Source organism: Aplysia californica, unplaced genomic scaffold (assembly GCF_000002075.1).
Source record: "Aplysia californica isolate F4 #8 unplaced genomic scaffold, AplCal3.0 scaffold01683, whole genome shotgun sequence".
Taxonomy (NCBI): Eukaryota; Metazoa; Mollusca; class Gastropoda; order Aplysiida; family Aplysiidae; genus Aplysia; species Aplysia californica.
The window spans coordinates 3,571-25,328 of NW_004798953.1; the positions used below are offsets into that span (position 1 = coordinate 3,571).

Sequence of the window (21,758 nt, forward strand, 5' to 3'; positions counted from 1 at the left end):
TGTGTGTGTGTGTGTGTGTTTGTTTTAAGAGAGAAACACACACACACACACACACACACACACACACACAGAGGGGATGGACAAACACGAGTAAACATGTGCGTGTGTGTTTGTTTGTGTGTTTGTGTGTGTGTGTGTGTGTGTGTGTGTGTGTGTGCGCGCGTGTGTGTTTGTGTGTGTGTGTTTTTTTCCTCTTGACCTATATTGTACCGTATATTAATATACAAATGTATTATTCGTCTGTTTGTACGTGCACCTTGGGGCTGATGGGAAAGGGGGGGAGAAGAGGTGGTGGCGGTAGGCGGTAGGCGTACTTTATTTATTTCTCTTTATCACCAGTTTAAAAATAACCTGTTTCTATAGGAGTTGTTTTCACTGCAAGACGTCGTGACTTGAGAAACACAGAACTTCAGAAATATCTAATACGCATGTAGTATTCTGCTTTCGTTTGCAAGAGGTTGAGTTTGCCTTCCGATATTTCGCTATTCACGAGGAAACAAAGGCATTCTACTGTGAAAGGAACCAATGAACGAGAGGCCTCGTAATAGTAATATTGTGTAATTCATACAGTTATTTAATTGAAATTGTAGTTGTTTTACACCCCTGTCGACACTAAACGTGTTGCTGACTTTAAAAAAAGGAATTCCTAAACGTATCTTCGGTTGAAATGTCGCCTTCCAGATACTTTTTTGACAGTTTCTGCGTTTTGCGGAATTTTAACCCTATCCGTACGCCCTGGGGTCATTTTGTACCTCCACGGTTGTATTCTTCCCATTTTAGAATACTTTTACTAGTACGAAGATCTCTTTGAAATTTCCAGTATTTCTCAAAAAAATAATTTTGACAGACTGCTGTGCAAAGCGTACGGATCGGAGCAACGAGTAAATTTCCTCTTTGGAAAGTAGTAGCACAGGGTTCATCCACGTCGTATGGATACGATAGTAAAATACGACGTACGGATAGGGTTAAGCATGGTTCAGCTGCAGAAACAGACGGTCAAAAATACTGACCAATACACAAGTTTTGGGGCAAGGAAAATAGATGTTTATATCTTTTCTCGCCCTTCACGTCATGTGTTTTATCCGAGTCAAACGCTGCCTCCAACGCAAATAATGATGTCTACATAGTAGACTCAATGTGCAACGACTCGATGGAGTCAGGAGCTCGTCAGTTTTTGGACGTGTCGAGTTATTGATTTCATCTGAAAGCTGATTCATTTGCCTTGCATCCCATGAAATAAATATCCAATAATTTGAATTATTTTAAATAGAAGTCAAGATAATTGCGATTGAAGGAGATGAGGTCGCCTGACTTTAGTGGAGAAATTAGCGAGAAAATGGCCGCCTAAGTTTGGTAACTCCAATAGCCAATGAGTCCTTGAAAATTGAAAAATGACATGTTTTGTGCCTTTAATCAATGTTTTTTAAAGTAAAATTCACATGAGAATCTGTTTTCTTATGGACATAAAAAGGAAGAGCCAAAAAACGAAAATACGATAAGAATTTCCAAACTTGTGGGAAACTGCCAGTTTCTCAGATTTCGTTATTTTGACGAGTGCCTGATTTCACCATGTTGCGCCACCACATATGAATCTAAATGATGCGTAGTGAGCATAATATACTGGTGATACAAACAAGTAGACTATGCACTTTACAAGCATATTATTAATAACGTCAAAAGCCTAATAAATTATGTTCCAAACCATCCTCAGCTACCATGGAAGCTTTCACTAAAAAAAGGAACAATAAATACATTATAAGAAATAATTGTAGAAGTTTAACCCTTTCATTGACATCTAAATCATTTAGGAGACAGGCTGCTTCAACCCTGCCTGTCAGGGCCAATCTGGGCGGAGAGGAATGCAACATCCCAGAAGAAAGATGAAGATACTTCATAAAAATTCTCGCCACATCAGAATTGAACTCATGTCTCCTGCGTACCACAGTAAAATAAAGCATCTAAACCCTACACCACAGATGCTGGTAAATATTCACTGCAAACTACTTATTTATTTTTTTATTTTGGTAAGTGTTTTACAGCGCTCGCAACTGCATTAGGTCATATGAGCATTTTGCCCGAGTGGCGGGGCGGCCGAAGCCTACTCTAATTGATTTTAGATCACCAAGGGATCTTTAACGTGCGCAAGTTGCACACAGGTCCTCCGAGATTTTTCGCATTTGTCCGAGAAGGCTAGGTGTAGATCTTTCCTACTCCTACCAGAAGATCAGGGGTGTGGCAGAAAGATAGCAGTAAGGAGCCAAGGAGAGGCAGTAGAAAGGCTGCAGAAAGAGTCAGGAGCCAGAGGAGGGGGTAGAAAGAGGAGACGAAAGCAGACGACAGAACATTGTTAGAGAGAAGGAAAGGAGGTGAGAGAAGACCATTTTAGAGAAAAAAAATGTTCGGTCGCTACCCAGATTCGAACCCAGGACCTTTGAATAAACTACTAGATCTACTTAACAGGTGCTCTAAACTACATACTGACTCAGCGCGGTACCCATTCTCACCAGGATGAAGTGTGGAAAATTTGTGAAAAGGGCCTTTCTTAAAGACGAGTCGGCCCAGAATGGGATTCGAACTCGCAACCATCGAAAGTCCATCAGATTAACGACCAGACTATCAACACCACAAATGCCTCCTCTTGTGTTCAGTAAGATTTGCTGAAGAGAATACAAGTACCCTAAATTCAGTGTCAATACAAATCATTATTCATACTACTCATTAACCTTATTTCTGTACAGTATTAGCAGTGTCATCACAAAAAGGTAATAAATAGACTACCCAGCAGGGTCCTAATGAACAACAACACGAATTCACACTTGCAAGATAAAGAAAAGGCCAGTAACATCATTTTTATTGCACTTCAAAACAATTGTATTTTTATTGTACAAAACATTTGGATTTCATGACCAAACACGAAAGCCAGAAGCAACAACGGGAAAAAAAAAGCAAGCAAACAGAAAGAAACTATCGTTCAGACCCCAGTTTCACTTTCGCACTCCCATGCAACAGTAAAGAAAACATTCTGAACATACATGAAGCCTTGACAAACTGCTAGACAAACTTTCCAGAAAAGAAGAAAAGATCTGAAAATTCCTCTTCTACCACTGTCAGGGTGCAATATTTTATCTGATCTAATGGACTATTATGAACTTCAGTAACTTTTTACAAATGGATGGAAAACAATCATGCTTGTGAAAATTTAAAATAGAACCAAACGATCACTATCCCCGAAAAAAAGTGAGGATCATACTGTGATTCCAATCCTTGGAAAAACTGCATCCAATTGTAATAAAATGTTTTAAAATTAGTCAGCTTTCGGCCTGAATAAAAACAACAAGACATCGCGTCGACCATAACAGATGGTTGCTCCAGCACAGGCTAAGAGACAAAAAGCTTCTTATCCTGCAGATGTCACCTTTCGACTCTTGACTACGGAGACAGTCAGATATGGCCCATGCCATCACTGCGGGAGACACCATACACCTCACAAATGCACACATCCCTAGCCCTCTCATAGCACCGTATGGCTGTTGGCACTTTGAAGGGGGGGAGAGAGAGAGAGAGAGAGAGGAGAGAGAGAGAGAGAGAGAGAGAGAGAGAGAGAGGGGGGGGGGAAGGAAGGATATACAGTGGAGTCAGCTTAAACCAAACACGGACAATCTGAAAGCATCAGTATACCGAAAGAAAGTAGAATCCTCGATTTTTTTCTTCACTATTAGTGCCATCTCTCTGAATTGAAAACACGGCTCACCCAAAGAAAATTCAGCTGTCCTGCATAACTCGGTTGATTAACTTTTAAGCAGACTCCGACTAGATAGAACAGATGCTACATCTGATCACTTCATAAGAGATGATACATTAATCCAGAGAGCAGTCTCCCACACTCAGTCTCGTGAGCCCATAATGCAGCAAGTGAAATAAACTGACTCAATCAGGTGCACAAATGGGAGTCAAAAATAAACAATACATTGCCCTCAAAAGGCTATGTTATATGTACATAGTGTTCTTTTAAAGCTGCATACATTTATTAACAGTACACGTTACTTCTCATTAATGTTTGAAATATATATATATATATATATATATATATATATATATGCAATACAGAAGAGTCTTCTTAATCTGAAATCTGCAGGACAGCCGAATTTTCTTCTGTTTTGAGAGGTTCTCAAAAAGAAAGAAAAAAAATTGGGGATTTTATTTTTTTAAAGTCTACAGCTGTTCCAGACTAACCATGCTCTGTTTAATTAAGCTCATTCCACTGTATACAAATATTTAATAGCAAAAGTCTACCTTACTTTTACAGTCAATACTAGAAAATAATTTTCAGCAACATCAGACCCAACTGATTTGACAGCAAGATATAACAATAACATAAATAGCACTACAGAAGTCTGAATCAAGTATCTGTATTAACTCTTATCATTCCCACTACAGAGCAAAGTGTCTGCTTTAGAAATGACCTTCCTATCTGGAATGGGCACACACACACACACAAAAAACCTCTCGCAAGACCAGACAACTCAGCTTTTAAGTACATATTCTTTGTGGTTTTACTAAAACAACTTCTTCCAAGTAAAAATTTGACTTCACGAAAGCCGTCATTCTCAGAACCAATTTTGCAACAAAGGGTGACATCGCAATCTCTCAGAAAGCACAAAGTACACTCTCACCGCCACATACACTTCATCAAGTACAGTAAGGAGCCCTGCATAAAATAAAAAAATATTCACTTTTTCTTCCCCCCCCCCCCCCCCCCAAAGGCATATAAACCACTGACACTATAGATTTAACTTGGTATTATCATTTACAGCGGAGACTAAACTTTTATTTTTTTAAATTTCCAAAAGGGAACTGTGGCGTTAAATGGCTGAGTCATAATGACACACGACATTCACAAAGTGATAAGTATAAGTAGCAGAGCATTAGCCGGCAAACACCTGTGCTAAAAAAAAGTAAAGTTGTTCCCGCATCCGATCCGAACATTGGGGATTGCCTTGTTAGTGAGACAATTTCCTGTACCTTTCGCATATTGTGGTAGGGTGGCCAGTTCCTTTCCATGTCACTTTTACTTCCCCAGCTCAAAGCCAGGTACCCATTACTGCTGGGTGGGCAGGAAGGGGCGAAAAAATCTGTGTCTGAACCGAGGCTCGAGTCCGGACTTTTCGCTTCGGAGACGAAATCAGCAAAGTTTTTAATAACAAATTTATTCTGCAGTCTTGAAAACACTGCTTAACTTGAACAGTCGGAACAAAAGGCAGCAATTCATTTACTCACAAATAATATTATTGAACACTTTTCAAGTTAGTTGATATCAAATAACTTTACATACATACTACATGACACAGACGGACTAGAGAGCATGAAGACGACTACATACTTTTCAAAGGAAGAGTCAAAGGACTAGTCGTAAGGAATTCCAAAGACATGCAGAACTCCCACTCCCACATTAACATACAACCAACGTACTACTATACCCTGCTTGTCCTTGTTCTTCAAAGTGATTCTACAATCCCTCTCAAGCTTGCGATGAAGTCCAATCAGATTAGACTTTTAATGCATTCCTTAAATAAATTAAATGACAAATGAAATGAACACTTGATCCATACTTTTAGTTAACTACCATTTACCATTACTCCAACGGCCAATGAAGCTGGACTCACTGGTGTAAGTTAACACTTTGCCCTCACGAGACACTGATCGGTGCTGGTGTGATATATAGCAAAAAAATGTAGCAACGATCTCCTTTTCCACATGCGCACCTGTTAAAATTATAATTTCTTTTCTGAACGGTTTGTGTGGCCTTTGAGGTAAAAAAATCAGTTCGTTTACAACAATTGGATTATTTTCTTTTTTGGGTAAAAATATCGAGTAGACCTGGCATAAGTGCTGCTTTACACAGAGATCCATGATGAGAAATCAGGTGATGAATGTGCTAGATCTAATGTTTTCAGTTCCGACTCTTAATTCCTTTTGTGGTGAACATGCAATTATCACATCCAATTTTCTCAGTATGCTGAAAATTTCATAATGGTAGGGGTATTTGTGCTGAGATACAGGGAAAGTACTGATGTACCCCACCTACATCATGGTCCCTGCGCACTCCAAGGGGGGAACGTGTTAAGGAGGTTTATGACATTTTGGAAAGATTTAAGGAGGTATATAACATTTAGAAAAATTATTAAAAAGCAAGGCTTTCATTATAGTATTACAACAGAAGTGTGGAGAGAAAATGAACAAACTGCAGCAGCATGGAAAAATCATGGTCTGAAACCAAGAATCTGACCCAAAAATGTTAATGATAGCAAATAGTAACAGAATCCTATTGTATAAAACTGAATGTCATTATCCACTGAGAACAGCCTTAAAATGTAATCCAAATACCTAATGCAATTGCTTAATCAAACCCGTTTTCAACTTTTTACTAAGCTAGACGTATGAACAGGGACAACCAGAAGAGGTCAATCTTTTTATCTAATAATAATTGCATTTATATATAGCGAATATCTACCCTCTGCAGCATGCCCTTTGAGCTTTACAACCATTATCTAGCTCATCTCTGGCTACGTTTAAGTACCAGGATGCCACTTGAGCACTTTGAAGACAAAGCAGCTGACCATTCATACCGTTCAAGGCTCACAAGGATGGGGTACAATCTACTTCCCACAACCGCACCCTTTCTCCACCAGGTGGTGAGGCATAAAAGTTGGAGCCGGTGGAACCAAACTTTGTAGCGAGTTTTGTTTCAAATCAGGGTTTAACAAATAGAGCATTTTCTGCCATTGTCCGATCAAAACCAGCTGAAGGAAAGGAATTTCAAGGTCTGTTTCCAGGATATGAAAGTCTGTCTTCCATGAATTATAGACCAATTTATCATGGTGGCAGGGGGGAGATTCTGTCAAGACAGACTTCAGTCTTGGACAGGGTTCTGGCATAGCAGGCTCAACTGTATTTCTCTTCAAGTTCAATAAGACAGTCGAACTGATTCCTCCCACCCCAAACAAAACAACAACAAAATAAATAAATAACAAAAAACAAAAAGGGTACAGTGGGTTAAATGTTAAATGGTTTGTAAATCGGCTACCAGTTGACAACTCTCCTCCTGTAAAATAACTTGATCCAATCATGTGCACGAAGCCATGAAAGTGAGGATGATATCGTCAAAGTGGTAGAACTAGCAGCTTGGAGTGAGGAGAACAAGTGTCTTTTTCATATTTGCAGTAAGGAGTACAGAATTAATATCATTACTATGACGTAGGTTGAAATTCAAATGAAACATGTCAACAGCATAATAATATAATCAAGTGTCATGAAGGAAACATCACAATTGTACTCGGAGTTAAAAATACGAAACAATCTTTCCTTGAGAAGTCCATTCCACCTTCTGTCCATTATTTTTCAGTCAAACTTTCATGAGTGTTCATCTGCATAATACAAGCGTCTGTCACCATACTTATCTCACAAAATAAAAAGCAGCCATACTAAAGTGCACAGGTGTCTTTTTCACAATCACTAACAGAACATTAATCTCCAGTAATGCACTTCCACACAGAGCAGGCCTACTCTGAAGTGACTCGCACATATAGACCAGCCTCCACAGATCCTGACACTTGCACTGGTTTTGCCTCGTTCACACATAAACTCACACACATTTGAAGGGGTTTTTTTGTTTCTTCTAAAACACCGCACAGTCCAAACACCACTCCCACCAAGTCCTATCATACAGAATGTCAATCACACCAGGATTCAGCCCACTGTCACTGACTGACAGAATCTGACTCCGCCCCCGTAGGTACACTCTGTTGAATCTGAAGCACCTCCCCTGAGTCTGTTGTCATGGTAGCCACCTGGATGCCCTCTGGCAGCATGTCTCCAGGTTGGATTTGCTGCAGGAAAAAAGAGAGAAATGAACTGTGAAGACACAACCAAACTGTGAAGACCAAATGTATAATAAAAAAGACAATTTATTTTTCTTGGAAAATGCTCTGTTACTACTACAAGAACCTATGCACTTATTTTCACGTAAAATAAAAAAAAGTTTTTCTCACTCTCCAAGACACCTTTTCGTGTATTGGTTTATCCACACCTCTTGCAAATGCTCACATGTTTAGCACAAACATACGTATACACCCTTGTGCACTGAACACTTTACAATGCTGCCAGCACTTAAGTGCAAGTTCTTCAGTCTGTGTGCAAAGCTACTAAAATGATTTGTTTTCAGTATTCTTACTGCATTATGCACGTCATTATACAGGGTGTATGTAAAGTTATTTACACAGTCACTCAGGCTATAAGTATAAGCAACTTAGTTCTCGATACCCTGCAATCTCGTCGTCCAAGTGCAAGTAGTTTTCTGCCTGACTGTATTGTAACTTTACAGATATTCTGTATGTCAAATCTCCCTGTGCAGGTCATTAACTCATTCAGAGCTGAGTGAAAACCGATGCACCTCCCTGCTGTGCTGAGCAATTTCTGAGTGAAGCCACTGGTTTGGGGCCTGAGGGTAACTTTTTAACCCAATTCCCCGTGCGTTGCTGCGGCAGTACACTTGTGTCCACCAGGCTTGCCGCGAGCCGGGAGAAAAATGGGTCTGAACTCGACACACTAAGCTTAGACACGCATTGTGCCCAAATTATTAAAGGTATCAATATGAAATTTCGAATAGATTTTACTTAAAATGTTCTTTTAATATATTAATAGAGGGAAAGATGAAGGAAAGAGCACAGAAAACAATATATTCTGTGTCCGACTGCGACTCATTGGCACTCAATTTAGCCATAGCAACTTATAGTAAATCTATGGCCTAGATCTAGCTTTTCTTCGAAGTTTTCAAGGAACTAAAATCAATCCGATCGTCTCGTTTTTCTATATTTAGGTCTACTTTCACTTTCTTCGCCGCTCATGCCTAAAACAAAACTAAAAACATGGTTCAACACACACAAAAATAGCTGTGGCACTGTTGTTTTTTTGTGGCTGTTATTTTCTTCTTCCAGTCCATAAAGATTTTAGTACTTGCTTTCTTGCCATGATTTGCGGTGACAACACAACAAAACTAACTCGTACTTGGCGAAAAACTGGATCAAAACAAGCTTGCAAAAGTTTTTACAAGCTACAAGGGACCAATCATTTTCAATAGAAACCTGGATAAGTGGTTCAAACTGGATTTTGAGGTTCTTGTTCTTGTTTCAGGAAGCAACATCCCTGCACTTCGGACATGTCCATTGATGCTCCGTTGCTCTCTCCAAAATGTTGCCGAGGGTCCTTCTACTGATTGTGCCAGTGCACATCTGGTTGAACGTTCTTCTGTTCTTTCCTGCAAGGATGCCAGATTTTCCGCTTCCTTTTTTTATTCCCAAAAGCATCATCCTCTCCACGGCAGCACTGGCCTCTGCCTTCCTATCTTCCTCCTCAATCAGTTGGCGAGAAAGACATTTCAGGATCTCGACCCTATCTGGTTGAACCGTATTGTCAACTAAGGTGGCCTCACCAGCCAATCTGTCGGCTTTTTCATTTCCCCTAACACCTGCATGGCCAGGGCAGAAAATCCATGTGAGCGATCGTATAGGCGTTGGTTCGATAGCTTGAATCCATTCCGTTCTCAGGAAACCTTTTTCAATCCTTCTGAGGGTACACATGGAATCAGTGATAAGAACAGCATGGGTTGTGTGGGGGCGATCTTGGGTCATCCAATCAAGTGCTTTCGTGATGGCTTCAATTTCCATTCGCATACTTGATGTAGCCCTGCTGCAGGCTCCAGATGCACTGTGTATGATTTTATTGTTGGCGAATGCAACAAATCCCCATCCACTTCTCTGGCTATCTCTTTTCACTGAACCATCTGTATAAATTATAGGATCCCCTGCTTTTGAGTTTGTGTCAACAATCTCGTTGATATCGCTCTCGTTGATGGCAGCCGCAACATTTCTTCTGTCTCTGCCCATGCTTATTTTGACCTTGGTGAGGTCCCTGTATTATCCGGCCACCTACTCCCATTCTTCGCCTAGTGGTAGGCTCTCAGGTACACAGATTGTTCTCAGGGAATCCTCTGCTTCCGCCATCCAAGATTTTCCTCTCTTGATTCTGACTCTCCTGTTGTCATGAAGTGCTTTGTGAAGTGGATGATCCTTCTTGCCCCTTACATTGAGATACATCTTTGCCTGAGCTATCCTATGGCGTACTCTGATGCCACTTAAACCTAGCAAGTAGCGCATGCACAATATTGGAGTGTCCTTGGTACAGCCCAGCACTGCTCTCATTGCCTCATTCTGCACTCGATCAAGCTTTGCGATCTGTGTGTCGGACAGCGTGAGACAGCCCAATCCGTAATCAATGACAGACAGGACGACCAGCTGCAACATCAGGAAGAGCACTCTTTGCGGAATCAGAGCGGCCGCCATGGTCTTGATTGCACCAACACCTCGTTTGGCCTTTGTTACCACATGATTCACATGCTTGTTGAAGGACAAGGATTTTGAGACTCGTATTTTGATACGACTTGTGTCATAGCTCGGTGGACGGAAGAGCGCGGCACCTACGAATATACTCGTAGCTCTGGTGCAATGGGTTCCAAGAGATTACAGTAAAAAAAACCCCAAAAAAACAGCTTCATCTATCATCACAACTTACCCCTATGACCTGGTCCCCAGACAAGATCTGTATGTGCTGGGCATGCTGGAGTTGAGAGATCTGTTCTGGAGTGGCGTGTAGGATTTGTATCTCCCCATGCTGCAGACCTTCACCCTGCATGGCCAGAGCCGCCTGGATGTCTGCCTCTGATGCTTGCTGGTGTAACCATCAATAGTGGGAAGAAACAAGATCAAAGATAAGCAAAAAAGAAGAACAATTTGTTTTAATAAGTTTCCAAGCAAGTTCATTTGATTCGACTCTTCAGAAAAGTGGAAAGTATTTAAAATGACGAGTAGCATTAAGATCCGAACCATTAATAAAGCTGAGTAGCATTTAATGGTGAGCCTGCACAATAATAGCTACACTTTACGAGGACAAGAATAGGACTATAGTAACAAATAACTATAAAAGTAACTGAAAAAAATGCAAGAGTGCCAACAAACCACTTGTCTAGACTTACTGCTTTTACAAGAAGAAAAGGGGACAGGTAGGGGGGGTTATCTGGCCTAACATTCAAAATGTCCAGATAGAAACAAATTCTGACTGTTCATATGGGTTTTTTTTCAGCATTGAAATAAGAGTCTAGCTTTACGCTTATTCGTGTGTTTTGCAGTAAGGCAACAAATGACACATAACCCGTTGCTCACTGACTGAAGCTGGATAAAAATATTTGCCTTGTCATAATGAGTTGAACTAACAGTGCACATCACATCATAAGCACAGCCCTCAAAGTCTAGAGTGTTTATGGGGAATGGGAGGGGGGTGTTCCAAAAAACATATCACAGCGAACCGCATTCTGAAATTTATATATAACAATGCACTCATTTATCGCAGCACTACTAACAAGATTTAAGAATAAATTTCATGTACCCTTTCCAAAACCTCATGCCCCATGCCTGTTTTTGCAATGTAAACATGACTTCCATCCAGTGCTATACAAGAGGAAAAAGACTACACTGATCAGTTACCTTGTTTTATTGCAAACTTAAACCAGACCAAATGGAAGAATTCAGCAGCATTTCATTGTAGCAGTCAAAGCAAACTTTTGTAGAAGTCAAAAGAAAGAGCATAGGAAGAAATCTTGCTCAGATAACAATCAAGAGTCTAGAGTACTGTGGTCTATACAAAACCTTAAACCCTTCAAGTTTAAATGTGGAAGGTTGTGCAACTGTTTGAAATCACTGTGCCAAAACTTAACCACATAAAATAATTTAGCATCTTTCGCTGTAAATTAACACTCCCTCCCCCCCCTCTCCCTTCCACCAGTTAGTAGGAAAAGGAAACGTCACCTGATGAATGTGCAACTCTCCATCCTCTTGACTCATGGAGTCTTCATCACTGCCTCCACTCAGATCCCCCATGTGGTTGCCGATGTTGACGTAGGACGGCGGGGCTTTCCCCCTGAAGGCCTTCACAGTGAGAGGCATGCCCCGCGCTCGCCTCCGCCACGCTGTTCGACATTTGGAATCGATATTCTGTTTGATGCGGTGCCAATCGTTCTCTGTGATGCTGAACCGGTGGATCAAGTGACCTGAAATAACAGAAAAGATCAACAAGGGCTCTTCTTCCTTCTGCGCTCCCCTGGTGCTAGATCTTAGAGAAAGTCAAGTGTTTGGTAAAAACCCTCAGAACGACTGTGGTGTCCATATGTGTGGTCTATTTCCCTACAAGAACAAGAAGCCATGTCATCTTTTTAAAAAGTGTGTATCAGTAAGTTGGCATACATTTGGGGGGGGGGGGGGGATTTATTTAGAATTTTCCCCTGGAAGTCGCCAGCCGCAGGCGCTGGCCTTATCTACAACTTTAGACACAAAAGGAGTCTGTAAGAGGAATAAAATGCGTGCAGGACCTTCATATCTTTTGTCTAACTCCTACCTACCCAGAGATAAGGTGCACCAAAACTTCTTCTGAAACAAAAAAAACTCAAACCGTCTCCTGACCATGCCCAGACAATCACGTAAACAAATCAGAAACTTTAGCATGAGCAGCAGCATTACCTTATCAAAAGACCAATGATTTACTGCCAGAACTTAATGTCTCAAAGACTAGGTGAGGCCAATGGATGAACACAGTCAAGGACAAAAGGTGAGATTATTTGTAAATACCATATATTTTATTTTGATCATTCATGATTGGTAAATATGGTGAAATCATGTTGAAAGGATGAGAATAAACAGATGCCACCTAAAGCATGTCGAACTATTCTACTATTAGACTGCCCATTCTTCTTGTTCCCAACAATATTTTAAAAACCTGAATTGTTCAGCAAGTTATAAAGCTTCTCCGCTCAAACAGCACCCGTGGAGAACAGGCCTTATATCTACCACCATAGTTATTATTTTCTGTATTGACTGGCTCAAATAATAAGAGCGAAAGCAACATCTAGTAGCATTTAAAAACTTATTCCAAAAAAATACAAACAAATTTTTTAATCCAAAATGGAAATGAAATCTTAAACTTCATGACAATCTGAGTAGGGAAAACAGTCACATATTATGTAAAAATCAGTTGCTTTGCAGGTTGAAGACCTCTGAGATCTAGAAAGGGAACCCAAATAAAAAGAGGATGATGATAAGCTGAACAAATATAGCAAAAAACAACAACATGACTTAGTCCTAAACACTTACACCTAATTCCATAAATCATAAGAGGGTCTAGTTGTTTCTTTCCATGCTTTCCTTGTCCAGACAGGTTTGAGGCTGCTTGGGTGTCTCGGTCAAACAGGTAATCTAATAACGTCAACGCCATTTTCTCTGGGGTGCGACAATTTGAGTGGACATGGAGGAGATCACTGAGAAAGAAATAGGACAACAAGAAATTGGACAAAATGGCAATGAAACATCATCATGATTAATAGAAGCTGTCAGAATGCTACATCACAAGGGCAAAGACATGACTTGCCTCCTTACTAATGAGGTATCTGCTGCACTGGTAGCCTTGTCATTTTCTTTACTTGTTGTTGCCTCAACACAGAAGTATGTTTTTGTAGAGAAAATAAAGTTCTGAGCATAAATAACTGACAAAATAAGTCCAACACTAACAGTTGTAAGAGGTTAATTTATCTTATATTCAAAGATAAAAAAACTCAAATGTACAAAAATCACCAAAATATAATATATAGATTTCCTATGAAACTTTAGCAAGCATGTTGCACCAAGCAAAAGTGACTTGTTTCCAAATATTCCTTTCCTCTATAGTATTCGCATCATATACGACCAAAGAAATAAATGAAATTATTTTTTTTCAAAAGGCCCAAAGGTGAGCCATGCTGCCCTCGACAGCTGAAGCCCTTCTCAAAATTGGCACAAGACAAAATATGATCTGAAGGGCCCAAAAGTCTAACAATAGTAACAAGTGACAATTTCAACTGTTTAGTTTGGGCTTCAATGTTTCCATTTTGTGGACAAGGATGCAAATCACGTAGAGATTTGGAAAACTTTTCCTACTTGTGTTGTTTCTTTAAGGCAGCATTCTATGCATGGTTCAGCCATAGTGGGTGGGAGGGGGGGGGAGATTATTATTCTTTCTTCCAACTCTTTTACAAAGCAATGAGCTCCAGCTCCTACACTCCGTTGCCAAAAAACATGGAAAAATGCAGAGCGCATCAATGACACAATACAGATTGAAATTCAACCCCCGGAAGTGACTTTATGAGATCATAACAATACCAGTACTAAGCACAGGAGGAGACTTAAGCCTGAAATCATTTACCTTGGAGTGATAGGAACTCGAACTCTCATCTCAGGGTTGTGTTCATCTCCCAGCCAGGTGCCATTAGGGAAGTCCTCTGTTGATGAGTCATAACACAATTAGTCCAGTTGTTATTTTAATAGTAAAGCGAATTACCAATTAAATAAATCTTTAAAGCAAAAAGAATATAGAAAAGAAAGAAAGAATGTTAAAAAATTATTTTTTTAATGTTTAAAAGGGAAGTTTGGGAAATGTACCAAACAGCAATAACACAAAAAGCGATTTACCTTTCAAGACTGAACAAAGGTTGAGAAGGGAAGCAACTCTAGAAAAACAGAACTAAAGTAAACAATTATTTGTAATCGTTTCTATAATCTACATTGAAATTTCTGACAAGGAAAAATAAAAAACACTATATTTCTATATATAGACAGTAGTCTCAAATAATTTTTTAACATTCTTTCTTTCTTTTCTATATTCTTTTTGTTTTAAAGATTTATTTAATTGGTAATTACAGGGTGATAAAAAAAAACTTAATAATTTTTTGTAAATATTTTCCTCCACATTATAGCTTTGCACTTCAAATTTGAACACAATATAATATTTGAAAGTCAAAAGGAATTTGGCTCATATTCTTTTTAGACAATTCTACATAATAGTTTTGCTCAGTATGGCACATAAAACAACAATCTATTTTCAACCTTGCCCCCAATTTCGTTGCACGACGCACAAGTTCTCATTAGGCCTACCACTAAAAGTCTCAAAGATTGCACCATATTGCAAGCTACAGCAGTCTAACAAGCAAACAGAAATTTGTAGATTTTCTTTTCTCAAGTTTCCTTGATCACTGAGAGCATGGTTAAGTTAAGTAAAGAGCAGTGAGAGCTCTTTGTATTGAACATTATCTCACCACCAACTCACCATTCCTGACATTAAGTTTTGCACAAGGCCATGAAAGAATGTTTAAGTGCCCTCAAAACCTCTGATGCCATGGGCTGAGAAGTTTCTCAGTTTGGATCTATAGAGAATCAGAACTAAAGTTTCCTCCAAAAACTATCACTTCAGGTCAAACACACACCATTCACTTTCCTTTAAACATGTAGAATTTAGTTGTCGTATCCCATGAGACATCTGTCCACAGACAATGTCCATAGCTAAGACTTTTCTACACCTCAATGATCTGCATTCTCAAGGCAGAACTTAAACCACCACGGTATCATTTTCATGTTTGTGAGGCTCACATGGATCAGAGAATGGCAGTGTGTTCTGGGTGCTGCAATCATCTTGAAAAGTGCGAACATTTCCTCTTTGACATCGGTTCAATGGCAAAGCCCATTTTCACCTTTCAGAATATAATGTTAACTCCACAAATGCTGTCTATTTGGGCAACCTCAGCCATCCTCCCATTGTCTCTAGAAACGGCTCCATACTGAAACGTGAACAGTGTTTTTGGCTTTAAGTTTCAGCATCCATGACTTGGTGGGACCACGTGTGTTGCTACCACTGAACATTACGAACAACGCCATAAAATGCGTCGGCGAGTCCAAAGTAGGACAATGTAGAGCTCTGGTTCTAGAAATTTCAGAACAAAATAAAATGTTCCCTTTTTAACTTTGTAAGAAAAATTAAATATTGTTTAACTGTTACATTTATCATGATTGATGGAAAAGTTAAATGTAAAAGAAAAAAAGAAGAAAAAAAGCAAGTCAATCATCTCATGACTTTCATGCAACATTTTAAAAAATGGAGCAATATGCATGGCTGTTTTTTTAATAGCCATTTCCATTTTTGAAAATGAATTTCTTCTTTATGGTTTTTATGCATAACAAATTACTTTTGAATGGATTATTGATTATGTCTGTTCCAAATGACAGCATTCTATAGCAATTTTTTAGGGAGATATTCAGAAGAAAAAAAGTTAGAAAGCTTTTCCAGAATCAACCTGTATCATATCAAGCAACGAAGAATTAACAAGTATTCCATAAAGACACAAAAACACACAAATTTGATTTACAACTGGTATAGCTCATATAACTAAATGATCTCAGTCAAACACAATCCCTGAACAAATGGGGAAAAGGGTGATGTTAGCCATTTACCTTCTGTATTGAGAGTGATCAGTGTGACATTGGGGCCGAGGTTGGAGATGGAATGGTCAAGGGGATTCATGTCACCTAGAATGGACAAGGCAATAACACATGAAAAGTCAAAACAAAAAGACGGAATCGTTGATCAACAGTTCAGTGAGCACTATACCAGCTACAGTGCCAATGACCCAGTTTGAATACCCTATTGGAATGTTCTTGAACTTCATTAACTTTTTAAAGCTCATGTATTTTGACAGACTTTGTTCAGAATAAATTTGAGAGGGGGTGAGATTTTTAAAAACCAAACCCATAAAGCTGAACAACATATTGTTGCAGCTACCCAGAAATGTTTGATGTTCTAGAAAAGAAAAATTATAGTTTGTACTAACAAAAACTAGAACTGGGCAATAAGTCAACCGAAACTTTAATGGCCAATAGCAAAATATAGCAGGCCCCAGAAAGGGGAAGTCATAACAAGTTCAAATTTTTAAAAGGATTAACAGTGAAGGATAACTTGCAGAACCTGAAAAGACACAAGATCACACAACAGAGTACAGAACACAGATCGTTTCTGTGCACTCACTGAAACAAACAATTTCTGGCTTGCACAGATGCAAGTATCTACATGGGCTGTTATCAGCAGATATAGAATATAGACTCAATCAGCATAAATGCTATTATTTGTTATGACAGAACAGTGTGCATCAAGCCAACTAACAAATGTGATATATAGTTATATTGATACTTACCAGCCTCTGCCTTTGTCTGCGGAAGACCCACGATGACCGCTCTGCATAATGAAAAAACAAAATAAATGTCAGTCTTATCAAGTGTTTTTTAAGGAAATGTCAAGTTTCTTTCACTTAGAGGAAAGAGTAAGAGATTTTATTGGTCATTGATCTCTCTATTACTCACAGACCTCTTTATGAATGGTGGTCCTGTCTTGTTATGTTACTAGTAGTCGTACATTTCCCCACCTGAATTTGACAGTTGGAAGATGTTGAGAATTATGTACGCATCTTTAAGTCGTACATTTTTTAAAGTCAATTTTCTTTCAAGGTATGAAGACACTAGGGCTTGAAGAATCTGTTGATATTTATTGAATATCATTCCTAGATAAGGTAAAAATGATTTTCAATAAATATCAACAGATTCTTTAAGACCTAGTGTCTCCATACTTTAAAAGGAAATTAACTTTAAAAAACACAATAGTAGCCCCATCACAAATAGCGGATGAACTATCAACTTATATGAAAAGTTGACATCACATTTACAAGGGGAGCATAAACCGTGCAGTAAGGGGGGGAAAAAATTTAATATCCCTGAATTTTGAGAAATGAGAGAAAAAATGGCATATCATTTCTTTGATAACTCAAATCAATATATATGCAATTCTTTGTGGTGAAATAAGGTGCTTGTCAAAAAAACAAAATCAAAGAAACCAGCATTTTTCTAGCCATTGGGCAATTTTTTTCAAATTTTCTTTTTTTGGTCCAAAACCTTTCATGCATTACCAAAAACACATTTGAGAGCATTTTACTGAAAAAACATTGCTCAAAGGCACAATTATATATAGTTTTTAAGGAAACTCATTCATTGGAAATCACCACACTTTGGCAGCAATTTCTCCCTAGTTTTATCTCTGAAATCAGGTGACCCCACCTGTTTCAATGGCAAACATCTGGACTTCTCTTCAAGATAGATGGCTTTTTTTTTTTCATCAAAAGCAAGACAAATGAATAAGCTTTAAGGTAATACCAATAACTCCACATGAGCCTAAAAATTGACGAGCACCTGGTTCCACAGCATAGTGACACATAAATCTTACCCTTTCCTGGAGGCAGTGGATGCAAGCCCTGTGCCACCATTGAGTGTCCGCGACCAGTTGACCAGTTGGTCTACTTTATCCTCCATGGTCTTGGTGCGAGAACTCAACATGTCTAGCTTGGCCTCCATACTGTCCAGTCGCAGGCAGATGGCTTTATTGATACTGAACAGAATTTGCTGAAACAAAATATATGTGAGGCAGCGTGTTGAAATCAGGCGCTGGTCAAAACCGAACAAGCTTACTTAAGGTGATATTAATAACTCTATATATGCCCAAATTTATGAGTGCCTGATTCCTTCGTGACACATTTACGGTTCAGGTTAGAAAATTGCAAACCAATGTGGAAGAGAAAATCTGGGACGGATTTCAATATAAAGAGCCTTGCAATATTTTGAAGAAGACAAACATAGCTTTCCAGAATATTACAAGCAAAGATACATTCAAGATCTGAATTTATTCAACAGAATTTACACGGCACAACCTTGTTAAAATTAAACACAAATTAAAGTCACCTATGCAGTGCTATAAACATAACATGCATGTACACATGTCACAACAGTGTAGTGGACAAAACTGAGAGATTCCCCCACCCCCTCCCCCCAATATCTGTCAAGCATCCCTGCCAGGGTATACTGGTTGCAACTCCTGGTGGTAACAACAAATTTGTAGTCTCTGGCAGCATGATATAAGGACAAAACTGCACCAATGCAAACATGCCTTTAAGTCTTGAAGTTTCTTTTATACCTTCGCCATGCCTTAGACTAGACAATGAATAGACCTGCACTTAACACCACTAGTTTGCACTTCATCAGCAACTAGCACAATAAATACAGCAAATTATTCAGAGGTAAGTAAATAGGTTTATCTTGTCACTCAAAAAAAAGGCAATCAAATGTTTTTCGTTAAAAAGAAAAAAGTGTGATAAATCAGAAAAATAAACTTACTTTAAAGGAATGTTCTGGGTTCAAATCTAGGTCCCCATCGCTGTCAAGTCTCAGCCTCTTCCTGTCTGGATCCACACAATTTTCTGGCAAAAGACCAAAAAAATCTATGTTATAGAACAATAGCTATTTTTAGCGTTTCAAGTTTCAGCACAAAACACAAAAACAGTGATATAATACTGGTTATAATATAAATACAGTAGTCTCCGTCTCAACGTACGGTGCTCGGGAGGACTCCCAAGCGTGTGTTTACGCGGAGCGAGCGTTTACGTGAACCTTTGCAATGGGGGGAAGGCACGCAACTATCTCATTTCTTTGAAATTTTAGTGACCCCCCCTTGGACAAGAGGGGGTGGGGGTCGTAAACGATTCCTCCATCGCGGTTTCGGCTACAAAGGTGTTGAATGAGTGACTGAAGAAAGTAAAAAGACATACTCACTGTACCACTAACGTGTACTATAGGAATCTGTTCGTTGTAGTCATAATGAGTCAGAGTCAATATTTTAGAGTAAAGTGCTCAGCCACGAGGCTTTCCAAGCTACCACCCCCAGTTGCCTGTAATCTACTGCAACTTAGTAGATGCATGGATGGCATTAGGCACTCTGAGACATTTTTCTCACGTCCCTAGAGATTCGTTGAACAACTAAGTAAAGTTCTTTGAGCAGAGCTGACTAATTTTTAATACTATAGGCTTAGCTACTGTTTGCAACATTCCTGTGTGTTGCGCACCATAGGCATATAAACTAACATTACAGTCATTCAAACATCAGTGATAAACCTTCCCTTAAAGACGCATGATAATTTCGAGTGACCAATCAAAAGATATATTTACATTCCCTAAACATATCACTCGCGCAGTCCGAAATCTGTGAGTCCGTAGAAAGTTGGGTGTGAAAACCCTCTGCACCACTCTCTTTGTTCTGCGAGAGGGGCAGTCTTGTCAAATATCCGGTTTATTACATATTATTTGACGAAAGTGTACATTTGAGAGGAGCGTGCTTTTGTATTGCATGCGTTTTGGTGAAGGCTGCTGTATAGACATAAAATATTTAGCATGACTCTCCTTGAGTATTAACGCCACTATCCTATATTATAACATAAAAAGTGGAGACATATTTTTCTTTCTGGTTCAGATAGAAATAATCAAGGGTAACATTCAACTCATCTTGATGAGAAAAACTGACGACTAATCCAATATTACAGTTAAAAGAGTATACCTGGCATCCCCTGGATAATGGCTGTGGCTCCATCCACATGGACATCTCCAACAGTGGCTAAGCCAGAGACTAGGGAAGAGGCATCGATTGTGACTCCAGCTCCACCCAAGTCCACCAGCTCTCCCTCCTGGCCAGACATCCTGTGGCGGAGAATATTTTAAACAAAACAGTTACCCAAATGGCCGCAGGATCGAAAAAGTAAAAGTAAAGTAAAGAAACAAAAAAGAAAGAAACATAATTTGGGTGGTGCAGGGTTGGGGGGATATCATAAGACTTTCAGGTTCAGTGACACCTTCAGTATGGCAGGTAATCCTTTATTTTTAGCATGTATACATATAAAAAGATAGATGAATCCTCAACACCAAGGCGAGGAGGACAGCCTGAATAAAACATTATATAGAAACAAGTAAGACATTTAACACTTCTCAAAAAACCACAAACATCACAAGAAGAGACAGACAAAGATAATGAAGACATCAGACAAGTACACATGTCAGCGTTAAATCGAGTATGAAATACAGTGATTATAGCTTCAAGTTCAAGGCAAAAGCCAGCAAGACCAAGGAAAAGATGGATTGACAGATTCAAAGAGAACCTCCAAAGGAACAACATAAAGACAACACTCCAGGCCCACGCCAGATAATTGCATCTCCCCATGACACCTTGTGGTAGAAAAGGACCCGAAAATTTATTTGTAGAAAAGTAGGTATAGATTAGATACTAAAAGTACAGTTTTAAATAGCATTCACGACATGAGCAATATTATTTTAAAATATTTCCAAACAAAATCTTTTACGATTTTAGAGGGTGACAAATTTTTACTATATTATTACATGATATATGTAACAAAGGTCTCACTTTCAAGCATCTCTTAAAAAACTTACAATAGCATGAATGAGAGCAAAGTTACACATTATGGTTTGATAGTATAGAAACTGAAACAGCACCAGTTGCACTGTTGCGTGTAATTGTGTTGGGAATGAACAACAATATATTAAACTTCATTGTACCGCCTCCTCCCCCTCCCCCCGCCTCTCCCTCCTTCTCCCTCACTCTGTCTCTCCCCTCTCTCTCTCTCTCTCACCCCTATCTCTCTCTCTCTCTCTCTCTCTCTCTCTCTCTCTCCCTCCCTCCCTCACTACCTGTCTCTGTTCCCCTGCACTGTGTACTCACTCGTCATTGCCTACGTCACACCAACATTTCCTACATTCCCCTCCAGGCCTGAGACGCGTAACGTCCGCTGACAAGACCACGTCCGCAATGATCTGACCACACCAGAGATTGACCACAACGGACCATCATCCTCTCCCCTCCCCCCTCTCTCTCTCTTTTTTCTTCTCTTTCTCTCTCTCTCTCTCTCTCTCTCTCTC

The 21,758-nt window shown here is 39.3% G+C and overlaps 1 protein-coding gene across 2 annotated transcripts in view; it reads right to left on the reverse strand.

Annotated features, from left to right (window-relative positions):
- Positions 1–4,747: 4,747 nt before the first annotated feature.
- LOC101848410 (protein BANP) overlaps positions 4,748–21,758 on the reverse strand; it is a 20,676-nt gene continuing 3,665 nt past the window's right edge. For both annotated transcript variants that reach the window (XM_005113178.3, XM_005113177.3), the window contains exons 2-11: positions 20,389–20,528; positions 19,176–19,258; positions 18,232–18,407; positions 17,153–17,193; positions 16,416–16,490; positions 14,338–14,413; positions 13,254–13,417; positions 11,916–12,157; positions 10,627–10,782; positions 4,748–7,886 (exon numbers count right to left, since the gene is read on the reverse strand). In XM_005113178.3, the coding sequence (XP_005113235.1) occupies positions 7,758–7,886; positions 10,627–10,782; positions 11,916–12,157; positions 13,254–13,417; positions 14,338–14,413; positions 16,416–16,490; positions 17,153–17,193; positions 18,232–18,407; positions 19,176–19,258; positions 20,389–20,527 (1,281 nt within the window). In that variant the 5' untranslated portion in view covers position 20,528 and the 3' untranslated portion in view covers positions 4,748–7,757. The remainder of the gene's footprint in view (positions 7,887–10,626; positions 10,783–11,915; positions 12,158–13,253; positions 13,418–14,337; positions 14,414–16,415; positions 16,491–17,152; positions 17,194–18,231; positions 18,408–19,175; positions 19,259–20,388; positions 20,529–21,758) is intronic.